The 19,248-nt window shown below is 33.6% G+C and overlaps 2 protein-coding genes across 2 annotated transcripts in view; one reads left to right on the top strand and one right to left on the bottom strand.

The window, feature by feature from the left end:
- LOC147008680 (centrosomal protein of 135 kDa-like) overlaps positions 1–19,248 on the top strand; it is a 197,590-nt gene that overhangs the window by 78,044 nt on the left and 100,298 nt on the right. The window lies entirely within an intron of this gene.
- LOC147008681 (uncharacterized) lies at positions 371–2,022 on the bottom strand. The gene has a single exon (XM_085864302.1). The coding sequence runs from the start codon at positions 2,020–2,022 to the stop codon at positions 838–840; it is 1,185 nt and encodes a 394-aa protein (XP_085720428.1). The 3' UTR covers positions 371–837.

A 19,248-nucleotide genomic window follows, 5' to 3' on the forward strand; every position in this document is an offset into this window, starting at 1 on the left:
TCAATGAGACAAAAAATATTGAACCCGAGTTGTGCCAGGTATTGGGGCAACTTAGCATAACAATTGTGCATTTTGTGAGGAAAGCACCAAATTATTCTTGTACTGGTTGAAAAAGTTCAAATATGAGAGTTTATATACAGTACTTCTTAACAGGAAAAACTTTTTCTTTTCTGGGAATGATTCACGCAGCATGCGGTCTGTAGCCTTAGTGGGGCAACTTAGCTAAATATAGCATAACAATTGTGCATTTTGTGAGGAAAGCACCAAATTTGGCACACTAGTAACCTAACATTATGAACAGATTTGGATATTGGGCCATCTCAAATTTAGCCGCTGATGGCTGTGGCAGCCATTTTTTCAAAATGGCCACCAGTGGTTAATATAATTTCACTCTAACATTGGTTTGAACATTTATTAAAAGCTGAATTAAGAAAAACATAACCTGTAGCCACCTCAAGTTTAAAGATAGCCACCATTTTGCAAGATGGCTGCTAATTATTTGTTGTACCGGACGACTATCTCACTCATAGAAATTGGTTGTTGAGAATGGTGGCAAATGAATCAAGGGCTGCGTCTGATTGATATGAATACCAACATCGCTTATGTAAAGTCAGTGGTTGTTGGGCATGGTGGCAAACGAATCACGGGCTGCGTCTGATTGATATGAATACCAACATCGCTTATGTAAAGTCAGTGGTTGTTGAGCATGGTTGCAAACGAATCATGGGCTGCGTCTTATTCATATGAATACCGACATCTCACTCATAGAAATTGATCGAGAGATATCTGATTGAAATGTTCTGAATCAGTGACACAGTCTGCTCTGTTAATATTCTCTCAATTTTGTGAGCACTTGCCCTCGCACACACACAAAGCTGTGCATTCAAGTGTGGTCTTTTTGCACTTGCAACACTTCAGACAGCTCTTCTTGCGCTTGCACGATACTAGCTCATAGCAGGTGCGGGCTGCTTTGGGTAGCTTCGTCCAGTGTGGCTCGTACACCCCCTCATCATTCTTGACCCAGCCCCAGCTGGATGGAGGAGGCAGCTCTGGTGTTGGTAGCAGTGTTTGACCCCACATATGGCCTCCTTGGTAGGCCGCACTCTTCACATGCTCCTCCAGAGCTGCCTTGGTTGGCGGGATCAGCTGCATGTTGTTCTTCTTCGTGAAGAGTTTCTTCCTGGCCTTGTCAATGTCGTTGCACGTACTGGTTCTGTCAGAGAGCAATATGACGAACCTCTCGATGGTGTGCATGACATCGTCTGGTATGCCACTTGGTGCAGAGGATAGCTTCAGCAGTGTGTCTGTAAGTTCTGGCAGAACGGTCCAGATTGTCAAAGCAGTCTTCTTACCATGTCCAGCAAAGCTCGATCCAGTGTCACACCCAGTCAGAGCGTGAAACATTAGGAGTGCCTGTGCCTTATCTGGTCCTAGGCCGGCTGCTATTTCGTGGGCTGCCAGGTACCGAAAACTCTTCCCAGTGCCAAATGCTAGCCACAGTTCATCTTCTGGTTGCAGTCCCTGGGCCACTGACACAACCAACACCACAACATTGGTGTCAACTGTCTTGATCAGTATCTTGTGGCGACCATGGTTGGCTGCATGGGATGCATGCAACAACATTTGACTGTCAGCTTCTTCATGGCTGCATGGGTCGAGTAAGGCCAGGTCGAGCAGCGGTGGCTTGCTCAGGATTGCCTCTCCATCAATGATAACCAGCTGCTTGTCATCCTGGTCAAACCACCTGAAGATCGCTTCTGATAGGAACTTGAACAGCTCGGTCTTGTTGGTGTCCACTCTGAGGAAGTTCTGCCAGTTTCCAGGTATAACTGCTGCTCCGACCACACGTCTACGCACTCCTTTTCCATGCTTTGATCTTGCACTGCCTTTCAATGAATCAGCAACATAGCGGTCCCATACCAGGTCCAGGCGTGACACAGTCTGAAGCTTTGTTGACAGGTACGGTATGAAGACATCCTGGGCATAGTCATCAAAGTTCTTGGTGACCGCAGGCTTCAGCATCTGGACAATAACTGCCCCATCAAGAATTAGGCTGGTGGTATCAGGAGCCTCTGATTGGGCATTGGAGAACTCTTCAAAGCATTTGAGGAGATCACTCTTCGTCCCTAGATGGAGACTTTCTCCATCGGAGAGAGCTGGGGGACACGCTTGATTCTCATGACGAAAGAACTCTTCAAGGTTTCCATCCCTCGTCTGGCAACCGATGTAGAGCCGTGAGAAAAGTGCGACGTCTTTCCTGAGAGAGGCCAGCTGCTGTTTCCCTTTGCTCACACTTCTCGGGGTGGAAGTGCTAAACACCTTCACTCCTAAAGCTTGTTCCGACGTATTGCATCATCAATTGGCTTGGTCCTTTCGACCAGGCATTCTCTGGTGAAAGCCTGGAACTGCTCTTGGCCAATCTTCTTCACATTTCTGACATTCTCTACTGCAGCAGGACCTGCAATTTCCTTTGTGTCAAGCACAACCAGATCCATGCTCTCTTCCTCAAAGGGGTTGCCAAGCTCTTCTATGATGATGACATGGGCACGGACATCCTTGGTGAAAGAGGTTTGCACACTTGGTATCTGGTCGTGATGACGTGTGTCCTCTCGCCTCCCCCAGTGTTGACGTCCATCTTGGAACTCTTCTATGGCCCTGGCAACTTTTGGCCCAGCAATCATCCAATGCCGCAGGGCACTTGGGTTATCAGTGAGGCTGACTGCTCCACCATCTCTTTTGATGCATGCGTTGTTCTGTTCATGTGCCTGGTCGATTGGGATCGAAGAGAACACGTTCTTCGTCTTCTGTACAGTGAAGTTGCCAGCCAAAAATTCTCTACAAGTGTAAGCTGGCAACTCAACCGTGCGCGATTCCGGGGTCAATATGCACGCACACCACTTCTACTACTATGTGCCAAGCCAATATTACTATGAATGTTTATCATTGGTTTTCATTCAGAATCTGTCTTAATATGACTAATTAGTCCACTTTAACTTTTTTTTCTCAACCAAATGAAATTTTTACTTTCTTTGACCATTATTGGATCTTTATTAGTAAATAACTTTCACTATCAACATGCATTCCTCTCCAGTAAAGCAGATATGTATCATAACAATAACAGTAGGGTAAGAATACTGATTCTGGCTCACTTTTCCCCATGTAAATGAATGGGGGATTTTCAGCGATTTATATTTTTTTTCCTTAAAAATAAACCCCCTTTTTATCCCAAGGTATATTTATTTGTCTCCCCTTTTAACTTGGAGGTTGAACCTCATTGAATTGAACACCTGGGGGTTGAACAGCTCACTCATTGAACCTATAAAGATTTGTTCATTCTCAAATTCCTTCAATAGTTTAATTTTCTTTGCACAATAATCCCCATCTAAAATATTGACAAACAAAACATTTGAATCTTTATATTTTTTAAGATACCCCATTTGTGCCATTACGAAATGATAAACTTCTCTTAATGCTCTTGTTTGACCACCTCCTGAGCCACATATCATTTTGAGATTATAGTAAATTGTTTTTTCATTGTTCAATTGATAACCATCAAAGTTTTCAGTCCATTCAAGGATATTCATTTTTTTCTTTACATCCTCTAACTTACTAGTTTTTAAATTAATTCGCTTATTTGTTTTATTTACCTTTGTTTTAGTTATTTTTTCAATAAGACTTATTTGATATTTTTCACATTCATTATGTTTTCCATTTATATACCAAGACTGAGATTTTCTCCACTCTTTAGTTTGATTAATACTTGGTTTAACCATTTATATATTGTGAAGAAACGCGGCGGTAGCCCTTAAAAACCCTAACCCATCTTCCCATCGTTAAAACATAATCTATTTTATACACTCTATCATACAATATCCATATGGAACACAATCTATTCCATTATCTAAAATAAATCTCTTATCATCAAAGGCTCCTAATGCCTTTTTTATTTACTTCTTCACTATATATGTTATGTTTATAACTTCTTATTGTATTCATTTTCCTATATTCTTCTTTCTTATTCATCAAACAATTATAATAATTTCTAAAAGTTATTGATTTCTTTATTACATATTTCTTTATTCCCTTTAACCTCTTATCAATCTGTTCACCATACTTATAAGCATATGCCTTTGCTCTCAATCCAATAAACTCACTCATTACTTTTCCACCCAACTCATCCTTAAACTTACCAATAACCTTTTCATTCTTTTTGGAAAATAACTCACTCTTCTTGCTGAAATTACTTGTATCATATACTCCAATATTTTTCTTCATATCTTCATAAACATCATCAGTTTTTATATCTAGGATAAAACTATCAGTATCCATATACAACAATGAAACATTTTCACCATACTCTTTCTTTAAGTCATTATACAAATAATCATACATCAATATCTTTGATAAATCAAGAACTGCTGTTCCAATATAAATTGGTTTATCCATTACAATACTTTCCTTTTTCATATGAATTGCAGAAAAGTTCTCTGAAAAACCTCTTCTCTCTCAAAACTTGGTTTATTTATCAATCTCAAGCTTCTTTCCAAGATGTTGCGAATCTAATGTTTTGCCTGTTTCTAACATTTTCCATAGTCTTTCCAAATACAGCATTATTCATTAATTTATAAAAGTCCCCTTCAAATTTTACTTTTGTATTTGCTCTCATATCTGTATTGAATTGAATATACTTTTTCACCCAAGGACTTTGTTTAAATTTTAAAACTCTATGAATTTTAGCTACTCTCAATCCTTCTCTCAAAAACTGTTTTAAGCTTCTCTGATGCAAAACATATCCCTCTTTATCATAGAATGTTGTTAATAACTTTTCTGTTGATTTACCTTTAATATTAAAACTTTTATGATAATCACTTAACCATTCTTTCTTTGGAGTTTCTTTCTCACATGCAAAAGGAAGATCTTTATGCTTATTATGAAGATCACTCGGGTACCTCAAATCAACTTCAAAATAATAACCTTCTTCTTCGTCATTCAATTCCTCTTGAGAAGAAATAACAATATTCATCAAAGCCTTTTCATAATTCTTTTCTTCCACCCACTCTAATTTACCATAAGGTAGAGATTGAGACATTGCCCATCCATACAAATTATTAGCATCAAAATACATCAAATAATTACTATCTTTTTCACTATCATAATTTGGGAGATATTTATTATTTGCTTTAGCATATCTTTTTGAACATACTTGTGATATTCCACCTCTCTTGGACTTCTCAATCATCAAAAGCATATCCACATCACTGATTAAATCTATATCTTGTTTTGTCATTTTCAACATTGCACTCCAAGCTAAACCAGGAGCTGTGAAATAGTGGGCAGGATCTAATCCCATAACAATTTTTATTATGACAGAGTGATCTAAAAGCTTCAAACACATCAGCTAACAATAAAACATCTGTTTTTAGATATAAATCGTGATATTCTCCAAGGTTCTTTATCTTAAATATTTTCCATATTTCTTGTGCGTGTTTATATTCCTTATCACTTATCTCTTCTTCATAAAGGTTATTATAGAAACTTTCTTTTGAAGGAAGTTGTGTTTTTTAAATCTCATAAATGAATCCATATAATCATAAGGATAAATTCCCTTACTTGTAAGAATTTTCTCTTTACTTTGAATTTCATTCCTTGTTTGAATTTCATCTTCAGTTAGAATTTCCTCTTTACTTTGAATTCTCTCTTTAATCTGAATTTCCTCTTTAGTGAGAATTTCCTCTTTTGGAAAGAATGAATTAAGATTTGGAAAAGAGTCCGTGGAGCTTAGATTTGATGCGAGGTAGGCTAGTGGTGTTCCCATAAACTTGTAAGAATCTAAAAACCTAATACGAGTTATAGGTTTTGTGAATATCATTTTTGAAAATGAAATATACTTTTGACTTGTGTTTGTTATAGCAGAAATATTCCCTGGTGTTTTTGAAAGTTCATTTATAAATAGATGTGTATCATAGTTGGCGCTGTTGTGAAGAAAGACTGGAATAAAAGAAGGTAATTTATAATTAAGATTACAACAGGAATGAGCGGGACCTCTATATTTACCAGTAAGATGACAATGGTCTCTAACTTTAAACTCCTTAATTTCCCCCCTCACAAATATGACAGATATTGTTCATTCTAAATTCTAATTTTTCTTCTTTGGTTAATTTCATCGGTTCATTTGTTTCTTTCATTAATTTAGTGAGTCTTATACAATCCTTTTCTAATCGTTTTACAAACTCTTGTGAAGCATTTTTTCCACGATAATGTTCAAGTTTGTTATACTTTTCTCCAACAGATGATTTGATATAATAACAAAAACCACAAGGAATATGTTTTTGATATTTATTTGTATATAGATCATTTGGTATAGGAGAAACAGTATTTCTCTTTTAAGGATACATTCAAAATCAGCGTATATCACAAATGGGTGCATGATAGATTTATTATAATCTTCAAAATAAATCTTTTCACCAGGTTTAGGCATTGTAATTACAGCTGATTTATGATTACTACAATATTTTGAATGTTGTTCTAATCGTTCTTTTGTATGAAATGAATTAAGACATCGCTTACAAGGATATATTTTGTTTGCTGTTCTGAATACCTGAGAAGAGATTAATCTTGATAAATTATTGATGTATGTGTAATGTGAATTCTTTCCAACACTAAAATATAAAAGGTCAATGTGTGTTTCTTCATTTTTATAGTTGTTTGAAATTTTTAATATTTGAATTTTGTTTTGTATCCGTTAATCCATATACATTAATAGAAAGATTATTCTTTTTCTCAAATTTAGGAATATCTGTTAATGGCATTGGGAATTTAAAATCTTTAATGTCCAAGGTATTCTCATATTTCATATATTGTTTTACTCTTTCTGAATTACATTTTGGTGGATGTAAGTGAGCAAGAACAGACCAGAGAAAACATTTATTATCATTGTTCTTAATATTAACAACTGCCTTCTTTAGTTTTATTTCTTTTGGTAATTCAATATAAGAAGAAGCTTTAAGAGGGTTTGATTTTAGAATGTGTATATCTAAAAAGATGATTTTTTTAATATTGAATCCACTTCCTACCACTGTATTATCAACATCCTCCTCTTGTCTTGATAGTTCTTCATAAACCCCACTATTCAAAAAAATCTTGAAATGATGTTATAAAATGAAGATCTGTTCTCATATAAGGAGTTTGTTCTTCATCTTGTCTTTTCATATTCATTTTCACTCCCATATAAAACTTTAAAGTTTTTATTTCTTTTAATGTCTTTTTAATAAATTTTTCAACATCGGGTTTCACTATTTCAATTGATTCAGCTATTGATGATGGACTGGGTTCTCCAAATTGAAAAATCCTTATTTTTATATGCCCTTTAAATGCCTCATCAGTGTTTTTAATATAATAGTCTCCCTTTACTTTAAACTCATTTTTCTTGTGTTTTTGTGATTGAAGATGTTGATTATAACTACTCTTCAAAACATCCTTTGAACAGATATCACAATGTTTTCTTTCCAACTCAAGAGGAGATATTTGATGAAATAGATTAAATGTGTGTTTGTTGGTTCGGAGGTGTTTTCTATAATGTTTATATTCGTGATTACAAACATCGCAGTACGTTGTATTCACCATATTTATAGAATAAAACTTTGCTTAAACTAAAATTTTCTTGATGAAAATTTCGTTTAATTTATAGGTGAATCTGTGCTTAAAAACATTTTATCCTCCAACTTTTCACTTAATAAATACAATGTTTCAAGACACAAAAGACAAGTTTCAATCAATCTCTTCATCTGTTAAAGATACTGAGAAATATGTCAAGGATGTAAAATTGAACAAAGATAAATATAACAACTATTGGATAAAAACTATTATGGTAAATAATATGAGTTCTTCAATTTCCTTCAGTGGAAGGGCTTTTAGTATACCTGGTAGAACATCAATTAAAGTATCTCTAACAAAAGTTTCTCCTCTCCTTCTAGTAATATATTCAAAACTAGAAAAAGCAATGAAACAAGAAAAAGTATCAAAGAACAAAAACCTTATGGATGAAGCTTTAGAAAGAAAAGATAAGACCATCTGTAATATGCAAGGAGAAATTTGTATTTTTTTCAACAACCCTAAAGATGTAAATCTTGATGAAATAAAGGATGTTAATATATCAGGTGAAATGACATTTCGTTCAATAGTAGTTAACGATAATTTTAAAATTACCTTTAATATAAAAAAATGTTGTCGTTGAATCTGATAATGAAAAAAGTATATCGATATCGATGGTAATATACAACTAAAAGTATAGATGAATTTCAGTTTAAGTAAAGTTTTACTTTATAAATATGCTAGACTTTTCCTGATTCTCCATATGACAAATTTGAGAATTGTCCTGTGTGTGAAAGACAGGGATTAAACACAGAGTCAAAGCCTATAAACAATGTATATTCTGTGATTATCTTCTAATTAATGATAATAAAAAATATAAAAGGAAAATAATTCTTTTAGATTTACACCAAAAATGAATTACTTCACAAGATTGATTAGAGAAATGAATGTAAAGTATGAGGATGATAACACACCTTTCCTTACAAGGGAAGAAACTGAACGTATAAGAGAAATGTTCAAAGGATTGTTGTTGTATATTATTCATGGATGTAATTTTCAGGGAAATATCAACACAAGATATTGTATAAATAAAATAATGGATTATCTTGAAATTAAACCTGAACTTAGGATAAAATATAGAGTTTCTAAAAAAGCCAATAATAAATTAAATAACCTGTTTTTCAAATATATAAATGAATGATTTTTTACCTATTTGGGAAAATAAGATAAAATTTAACAACCATAAAAATCTCCCAAATTCATTAAGATGTCTCATAGTTGGTTCAAGTGGATGTGGAAAAACCTGCTTACTTTTAAAAATGCTCCTCACTCCCAACTTTTAGATTATGATAATTTAATAATTTTCACAAAGTCGAGTTTTCAACCAGAGTATCAACTACTCTCACAAGGTTTTAATGCTGGTCTTCAAAAAGAAGATATAATAGGTTTATTTAAACGTCAAAAAAACCTAAATGATTATAACATTGAAGATATAATTCAACTATTTTGTGATACACAGAGATGTAAAAGAAATCAAATCTTATAACTTGTATTCTTAGTGATAATACGGATGATATACCGTCTCCCAAGATTTGGATAAATCAAAAAGAACCTCGTTATCTTTGATGATTGTGTTAATGAGAGAAACCAAAAGCGGTAATGGACAGCTACTACACAAGAGGGAGACATTCTTCTTGTAATTGTATTTATCTTAGTCAATCGTACTTTCAACTTCCTCGTCGTTCCATCAGAAACAATGCTAATACTTTTATTTTATTCAAGTTAAATTCAATAGATATCAATAATTTTTGGAGAGATAATTGTTCTACATTATGTAGTAAAAAGAAATTTGAGGATTATATGAAGCACACGACTGAAAAATATAAATATATTGTTGTGAAACAAGATGAGATATTAAGGGATATATTTTTTGTTTTATAAACAATTACATATATAAATGACAACTATTATTATAAATCTTGTGGGTAAATCTGCTTCTGGAAAAAACTTTCATAAATCAAGGTTCTTGTGTAGTACAAATGAGAATATTGTAAATTTACTTAAAAAACACCCCCTGATACGCATTGTATCAACAACAACTAGAGCAATAAGACCTGGAGAAGTAAAAGGTGAAGATTATCACTATATTTCAGTGGAGGAACATATGCGATTGAGGAATGAAGGACAAATATTTGAGGAGGTTTCTCTTGGTACAACAAAATATTCACATTGTAAGAGTGAGTTAAAGAAACTAAAATCTGGTGGTGTTGGGATATTAGAAACTAATCCAGAAGGAACGAGACAAATTATTAAATATATAAAATGAGTGAAGATTTTATCATTCGGTTTTGATGTTGATGAAGAAACTCAACACAAACGTATGAAAAGCAGAGATGCAAGGATTAGTGAAGAAGAAATTACAACTCGCATTAATGTTAATAAAGAATTTGATGAAATATTTAAAGAAAAGGATTTATTTGAACACATCTACTTGAATGATGAAGAAAGGAAAATTTCCCTGTTGATCTTTACAATTCATTAAATGATATTTTACAATAAATAAATGGATACAAAAGAAAGAGCAAGAAGATTTAAGGAACATCAAGAGTTGGTTTCAAAAGTTGTAAAACAACAGGAAGACATAAAGAACAAACGCAGACAGAAACTAACGGGCGAAGAAGCATTTGAAAAACAAGAGAAATTTTTAAACGACTTTTCAAAACTGCACAAGAGAAAGTGAAAGAGGGTTCCACAGTTCCCACAGTAGAATAGACACTTAGAAATCTTCAAATGTTAAAAGATTTCAGTCAACTGACGGGGGAAGAATTAGAGCATTTAGGGGAATTAGAATATGATGATGAAGGTTTATTTCAACAACTGGAAGAGATTAATCAACCCCTGATTATATTGTGAATGCTGTTCAAAACAATGAATATTCAGCGGATTCAAAAACCAAAGCAGGACTCATTCCAACAGAACAACCAGCAATATTTCATCTTGTTCAAGAAAAGGTATTGATATTTAATGATAAATTAAGGTTCTTAAGTTCTGCTCAACCCCCTGTTAAACTAACTCCGAGATTAATGTTTCTTCTCACAAAAGATGGAAGACAAGGTTCAACTGTGAGGGATGAATCAAAGTATATTGATAAACCATTGGATATGGAAAATAATGATGATAGAGTATATATTGATTTGCTGAACACTCTAAATTATAAGGTTATTCTTTCTGGTAAAAGTAGGAAGAATGAGAAGGAGAAACACATTATTCAGGCTTTAAGTATCCTTGGTTCAGGTATTAGTTTTCTTCCAAATGACCCATCGCAATTAGTTAATAGACTGTTATTGTTGTTCGGCAGTAAGAAGGCTGGAAATAACAATTGTTTTAATGAAGCATCAGCCATTTTAGACCAGTTGATGAACATGAAAATAATTAATAAATCTCAATATAAAGACATTTTAACTCATATTAAATAAGATGAGAAGCACAATCCTGAGTTTTTAATTTCACAACAAGCGACCACACATCTTCATTCCCATACCCACTACAACTTGACACAACAAAAGAATATGAGGCATCTTTATTGTCCATGGAGACTTATAATACCTTATTTAATATAACCGAGAAAAATGACAAGTTTAGTTATAATCCGGGAAGTGGATACAAAACGATAACAGTCTCACCAGAAGCATACGAGATTTCTCAAATATCTTCCGAAATTGCTCGTCTTATGAAAGAACAGGGTGATGAACCAAAAAATATTGTTATAAACATTCAAAAACATACTTCAAAATCAACGATTAAAGTTAAAAATAACTACAAGGTTGATTTCACAATTGATAATTCATTTAGAGAGTTATTAGGTTTCTCCTCAAAAAGATTGAAACGAATGGGACGTTTTACAGTGATAATGTCATTCAAATATCCTCAGGAATAAATTCGTGTTAATTCACTGTGATTTGATTGATGGTGCTTATAATGATGGATTAAAAACAAATACAATATTTTCATTCAGCGCATACTCAACCCCAATTGGTTATAAATTCAATATGGAGCCTAAAAATTTGGTTTATCTACCTGTGTCAGGAAAAACCATACACAGAGTAAATTTTAGGATAACCGACCAAGATAATCGTGTGATTTCTTTTAATGGAGAAGTTATATCCATCAGAATTCACCCCACGTGAAGTTTTTCAATAAATAAATACGATGGTTATTGTGAGGAAGCACGAGTTGGGAAAATATAAAATAATTACAGGGGATGGGATGTTCCTTTCCCGTACTACAAGGGTGAAGGTATGTATCTTGGTAGAGGATACTATAAACCTAAGAGACAAAGGGTGTTGGACATCAATTTAGAGGAGATGGGATAATTGATACTCTCATGGGTATTGGTTCAACTATTCTTAAACATAAAGACCTAATTGGTTCAACTGCTTCTGCTGTGGGAAATGTAGCAGGTGCTGTAAAGAGTATAAAAGATGCTCAGAAAGAATCTCATAAATTACAAGCAATAAAAGAAATTAAGAAAGGTAAAACTCAGTTGTCCCCCAAGAACGACAGAAAATAATTCAAATACTTGGATCAGGGTTTCAAAAGTTTTAACATCTTTTTTCCTAAATAAATACAAGTATGGAAGCAATTGATAGTATCTATGATTTGGATGATACTATTATTATCTCAAACTCCACTAAAAAGAAGATTACTTCAAGGTAAATGCAATAACTGGAACAGACTGGAATACAAATGGTACAAAAGTTTTGAAATAAATAATCAACAAACCTATTTGAATCTCTCCGAAAGTTTCTTGTTGTGTAAATTTAAATTCACTAAGGCTGGGAATAACACAAACGCTACACTTGTAAATGATTTCTTCTGGAAAATGTTTGATAGTGTGCGATTGTATATTGGAACACAAGAAGTTGAAGCGGTTGATTATGTCTCTGCTGTATCTGAAATGATGAAATTTACACTCTATACATTCAGTGATAGAATGGGAAAGGCGTCTGTCGAAGGTTTTATTCCTGATATGTCAACGGGAACAAACACAGACCCTGGATATATTCAAAGGAAAGGAATGTATAATGATGATACAAAAGCAGAAAATACTTTTACTGTGGCAGTTCCTCTTAAAGGTATATTTGGATTTTGTGATTATGATAAAGTTCTGTATGGTCTTAAAATTAGATTTCAACTACAAAGGAATGATAATGAAAATAGATTGCTTTTTGGTGTTGGTAATGCTTTTGGTGATCAGAATAAATTTGTAATTGAGGAGATGAGTTGGTATATCAGTGAATATACTCCTAATCTTAAAACAGAAGAGATGTTGAATCGAAGACTTAACTCAAAAAAACCACTCAGTGTATCATACCTCAAAAGAAGATGTCAACACGTTAAACTCAATCAAACTACTTACACGTGGAATTTGGGTGTTCTGGAAGGAAAGCCACGATATCTGTGGATGATTTTTAAAAAGCCAGATGGTGATACTGCGACTGATAAGAATAATGCATTGAGTGATAATGCTAAGGTGAAACAACTTCGCGTTTCTCTAGATGGAACATTTTATCCACGAGATAGATTGGAAATTAATTGGGAAAAAAATGATTTTGCTGAAGCATACAAGTCTTACCAAAGGTGTGTGAAAGTAATGGAAATAAAGAACCTATTTTGGATATGACAGCATTTAAAAGTTTGTATACAATCTATACGTTTGACCTGAGCGCTCAAAAAGAAACTATAAAGTCTAATCGAGTGGATACTTCCCTATACATTGAAAGAGGAGAGTGAAGAAGTTGATACATATTGTTTGCTTTTGGAAGAAACAGAATTGCAGATTAATACAGATAATGGTGTGATGATTAGTCTCACATAATTTTTTGTTAAATAAATGAGTGGCAAAGTACCAACTGGGGTATATGTTAATCAAATCAATCTTCATAAACTATCATCTTGTGTTCAAAATCAAAAGCCTTGTACGATTAACGTTAATACAATTCAGAGAAAAGGAGCAGTAAGAATTGATGTTTTGCTCACAAGAGAACAGGTTAAAATCTTGAATGACACTGGCTCACTTAAAATTAAAATGACAAAACCAATGTTGAAAAAATATTCAATAAGAGAGACGAGTGGAGGATTTCTCCCATTTCTAATTCCTTTATTTGCTGGTTTAAGTGCGGTTGGAGCATTGACGGGTGGTATTTCAACAGCGGTCAAAACTGCCAACGAAAGGAAGGCTCAACTCCAGGCTCAAAAGAATTGGAAAGACATAACAAAGAGTTGGAGAAACAAATTAGTGGAAGTGGTGTAATTGTAGATTTTGCTGAAAAACTTGAAGGTCTGCCTGATAAAGCGAGATTGTTAGTTGGAGATATGCTTTCTTCTATAGCACAAGCAGGTGTAAAATTAACGAAAAGAGGTAATGGATTATATCTTTCTAATAAATAAATGAGCATTGATGAGTGGTTGAAAGAATTTGGAAAGAATACAACATCAAATTTACAACTTGCCAAATATTGTAAGAAATTAAAAATTCATAATGTGATTATTTGTATGAGAGATGAATTAACAAATGTGTCGAAACATACAAAGAATATTATTATGAACTTAGAAGATAATGATGGGAACGGTTCTCATTGGGTTTGTATTTTTAATAGTCAAGACAAATATTATTTTGATAGTTTTGGTCTTCCACCACCTGTTGAAGTCATAAAATTCTTACAGAATGGTGTTTATCAAACATTTCAAGTCCAAGAATTAAATTCCAAGTGTTGTGGTCAATTATGTCTATATGTGTTATTTCAACTCAACAAAATAAAAAATTTTTATGATATTATTTTTAATCTAATATAAATGACTTATGTTGGTAAAGATGGTTCTATCTTTGGTGTATCTCAAGAACTGGATATTGATTTATCAAATTATTACACAAAGGCACAGGCTGAAACGACATAAATATAATATAAACAAAAATATTAACATGAAAAATGCTTATAAATTAAAAAATTATCCAAGCCCGACTGACGCAAATGACTTGGTGAGATTAAGCCATTTATCACAATATATATACTTAAATAAAACGGCTGTGTATTCTAAAGATACAGAAGTGTTGATATTATCTCCAGGTCATACAGAATTCACAGTTCGAATTAAAATAAATTTTTATAAAGAAGGGCGTATCGTTTGTATGAGAATAGAACAATGGGGGTATGATATGAATGATTTAGGGTATAATTGGTCATTTAAAATTAACCTCGAAGACCTGGAACAATTAAATCAGTCTCGTAAGGAAGAATATTATCCACTTGGTATCGAGAATGAGTTTTGTGGAGCCACGATTAGTAAACAACAAATAAAAGAATTTAATAAGGGTAAATATAATAATGGTTTTGCCCTTGTTTATCTCATGAAAACAGAAAAAACAGGATTATATATAATAAGTAAGGAAATACAAAATGATTTAACTATGGGAAGATGGGGGAGGTGTTTCGTGCCATAATATTATTCTATCATATATTTCTAATACATAAATGACAGCAAGAAGGCTTCAAGAAAATTATCATTTCTGTGTTCAAGCATACCTTCAAGAAAAGGGTATTCGGTATTTTAATAAATATGTTCTACAACATAAGAATGAGGTATTTTCAATAAAAGATTGGCATTATGCTGATGTTGATAAACCGACAACTTTAGATTTAATTAGAATGTTAAATAATGAAAAAATTATAAGGTTAAGAAAAGGTAAGGCTCTTTTAGAAATTCAAAAGAAATTTTATTGGTATCCTGTTGTAAAAAAAATTATTTTGGATACAGGAATAACAAGAAATCCTGATGAATATATGTATAATATTCTATGGGGTGTAAACGATTCAAGTATAGTAAGGGATGAGGAAGGAGTTGAAGAAGAGAGGGAAGAGAGAGAGAAGGAGGAAAGAGAGAAGCGAGAGGGAGAAGAAAGAGAAGGAGGAAAAGGAGAAGAGAGAGAAGGAGGAAAAGGAGAAGAGAGAGAAGGAGGAAAGAGAGAATAGAGAGAGGGAGGAAAGAGAGAAGAGAGAGAGGGAGGAAAGAGAGAGAATGAATAAATATCAAAATATGGAAACCAGTGAGATTCAAAAAAGATTGGTGGTATTACAGAAAATAACTCAACCCACCGAGGAGGAAAACAAAGAATTGACAAGTCTATTTGCAATACTTTCGACAAGACTATTAGCATCGACAAGATATGGATTTTAATTCAAGTTTTTTTCTTAAATAAATGGAGGAGAGAGTGAAGGCATTTCTAAGGATTCTTTATGTTTTAAAAATTAAGATTCAAATGTGCATGTTGGAAACTAAAAAGGTTTTTGCACTCTGCAGGAATTTTTTCTCATAAATAAATGAGTTATTGTCTCAAATGTAAAAAGAAAACTAATACTAAAAATATTTCATATATTAAAAGTAAAAATAACAGGGTTATACAAAAAGGTATATGTTCGGTGTGTGGTTCAAAAAAAAATCAATTTATCTCCAAACACAAACTCGGAGGAGATATACAAAAGTTTTTATCAGGAAGTAAATTTACAACTACTGGAATACCAGGGGAATTACATCTTCCAGGTTATTCTTTCTGTGGTCCAGGCACAAACTTAGATAAAAGATTAGATGAGGCAGACAATCCTAAATCCTGGAGTAAACCAATCAATAGAGTTGATGAAGTGTGCATGAGACACGATATTGATTATGGGAATACCTACAACGTTGGAAGAAAAGCATGAAGCCGATAGAGAAATGTTGTATAATTTGTCTCTGATACAAAATCCAACCTTGAGAGAAAAAGTTGATAGGTTCATCGTGAAGAAGATGATTAGTGCTAAATTGAAACTTGGACTTGGAAATTCAAAAAACTTATAGGCTCTAATGATGTCATTAAGACTGAAGAGCAATTAGCTGATGAATTACATAAACCAATATTCACAAAGTTTCAGAGAAGGAAAGTTTATTCCAAGGAAGTTGATTATATCTGGTCTGCTGATTTGATTGAACTCAATAATGATAAGGGGTACAAGTATGCTTTAACCGTTATTGATTTGAGGAGTAGATATGCGTGGGTTGTCCCTTTAAAAAACAAAACAGGTAATACTCTTATGTTAGCTTTTCAACAGATATTTAATAAAAGTAAGAGAAAACCTAAGAAATTGTAGACTGATGAGGGTAGAGAGTTTTATAACAAGACATTTATGAATTTTTTAAAAAATAACAGTATTACATTATACAGTACCTTTAATGAAGGGAAGGCAGTTGTTGTTGAACGTTTTAATCGTACCTTAAAGAGAGACTATATAAAAATTCACACAACTCGGTTCACAACAATGGTTATCTTTTATTCAGGATATTGTGGATAAGTATAATGACACGATTCACACGTCAACGAATATGAAGCCATCAGAAACATTTACAAAATTAAAATATGAAAAGAGATTAATGTCAGAAAACCTAAGTTCAAAGTTGGTGATATCGTAAGAATATATAGGTGGAAATCTCATTTTGAAAAGGGTTTTACTGAACGATGGACTAAAGAACTTTTTTAAAATTGTTGATGTAATAGATACAGTTCCTTGGACTTATAAAATATATGATTTGGAAGGGAAGAGATTTTGGGTTCATTTTATTCACAGGAATTACAAAAGACAAAACTAAGCAGATAATACACCTTTGTGGACACTAGAGGGACAAGTATATAATGTGTGTCAAGGGGGCGTTCTTAGATCTGTGAACCCCAAACACAGAATCCTCAACTGAATAGTCAAGGCTTAACTTTTGTTTGTGTGTGTGTGTGCAATGGGAGCAATAGGTTGGCGCTTCACTCCCTCCTACTATACACCGTTGTGGACACTCGAGGGCCAAGTCCGAGGTGTATAACAGCATATAATGTGTGTCAAGGGGGACGTTCTTAGATCTGTGAACCCCAAACACAGAATCCTCAACTGAATAGTCAAGGCTTAACTTTTGTTTGTTGATGTGTATGTGTGTGTGTCCCAACCCTCACATTCAAAATCTCAACCCCAACCCTCACATTCAAAATCTCAACCCCAACTCAATCCTCGCCCAACACAATGTCTTTTTCAAAATGAGATTTCCACCTATATATATATATATTTTTACGTTTTTTTTTTTCTTCTTCCAATTCTGTCTTTTAAGGCTTTCAGGTTTGATGACGTAGAAAGGGGGAGTAAGCCTGCACTTTCTTCCCAGAACGAACAATGTATATATATATATATTTTTTCTCTTCTTCCAATTCTGTCTTTTAAGGCTTTCAGGTTTGATGACGTAAAAAGGGGGAGTAAGCCTGCACTTTCTTCCCAGAACTTTCTTGATCTTGCTCCCATCAAGCACCATCCGACAAAGAACTACATCGATAGGTTTAGATCCCAAAGAGTGATAGCAACTCCAAAAGTCTCCAAAATATAAATAAATAAAATAATAATAATAATAAATAAATAAATAAATAAATAAAAGCCCCCAAAAAGTTTCAAGTGTCCAACATAAACCCAACTTTCCAAGTCTTCAAGGTATAACCACATTCCCGTTGAGTTTCCAAGATATGTATCACATTGTGAGTTATCAATCCAGAACCCACATTTCAAGTATTCAAAGTAAAACCAACTTACAAAGTCTCTTAAGGATAACTCATTTACTGATTTTTTCAAAATTTGTGAGTCTCCAAGGTAGGACCCATATTTAGAACCATCTTGGCAGAACCCTTTTCCTGAGTCTCCAAGGTAGTTATTTAAACCATCAAGGCAGAACTCATTTACTGATTTTTCAAAATTTGTGAGTCTCCAAGGTAGGCCCCATATTTAGAACCATCTTGGCAGAACCCTTTTCCTGAGTCTCCAAGGTAGTTATTTAAACCATCAAGGCAGAACTCATTTACTGATTTTTTTCAAAATTTGTGAGTCTCCAAGGTAGGCCCCATATTTAGAACCATCTTGGCAGAACCCTTTTCCTGAGTCTCCAAGGTAGTTATTTAAACCATCAAGGCAGAACTCATTTACTGATTTTTTCAAAATTTGTGAGTCTCCAAGGTAAAACTTGTATTCTGGCTCATCAAGGTATAACTTGTTCAGTGGGTATTGTCTTGATAACTCACAATGAGTACTATTGCTGTAAAACTCTTTTCAGGATTTTGCTGGTCTCCAAGGTATAACTCTTTGGTTGGGTCATCAAGGACGAACTCGTTCTGTGGGTCTTGGTCGCTCATAAGGTCTTCAACCAAGCCAACAATTTCGCCCCAAGTTGTAGCAAAAGCAGTATTTTCATTTCGTATTTCAGACACAATTTCCTGTGAGAGAAAATAATAATGTATTAATTAAGTTATTTAATTATTAAATGAGTATGCTTCAATCAAAGTTTGAAAATAGGAAAATAAAAAATCTTACCTCAATAGATAAGAGGTTTGAATCCAGTTCATCAACTTGAAGGTTTAGTTCCATAGAAGACAGAGAGTTCCAAGGAACACCAAAGTCATCCCACTCAAGGTCTTCAACCAAGCCAACAATTTCCCCCCAAGTTGTAGCAAAGCAGTATTTTCAGATACAATTTCCTGTGAGAGAAAATAATAATGTATTAATTAAGTTATTTAATTATTAAATGAGTATGCTTCAATCAAAGTTTGAA

The sequence above is a fragment of the Eptatretus burgeri genome, chromosome 18, assembly GCF_056783735.1.
Source record: "Eptatretus burgeri isolate ZD-2024b chromosome 18, Ebu_testis_v1, whole genome shotgun sequence".
Lineage (NCBI taxonomy): Eukaryota > Metazoa > Chordata > Myxini > Myxiniformes > Myxinidae > Eptatretus > Eptatretus burgeri.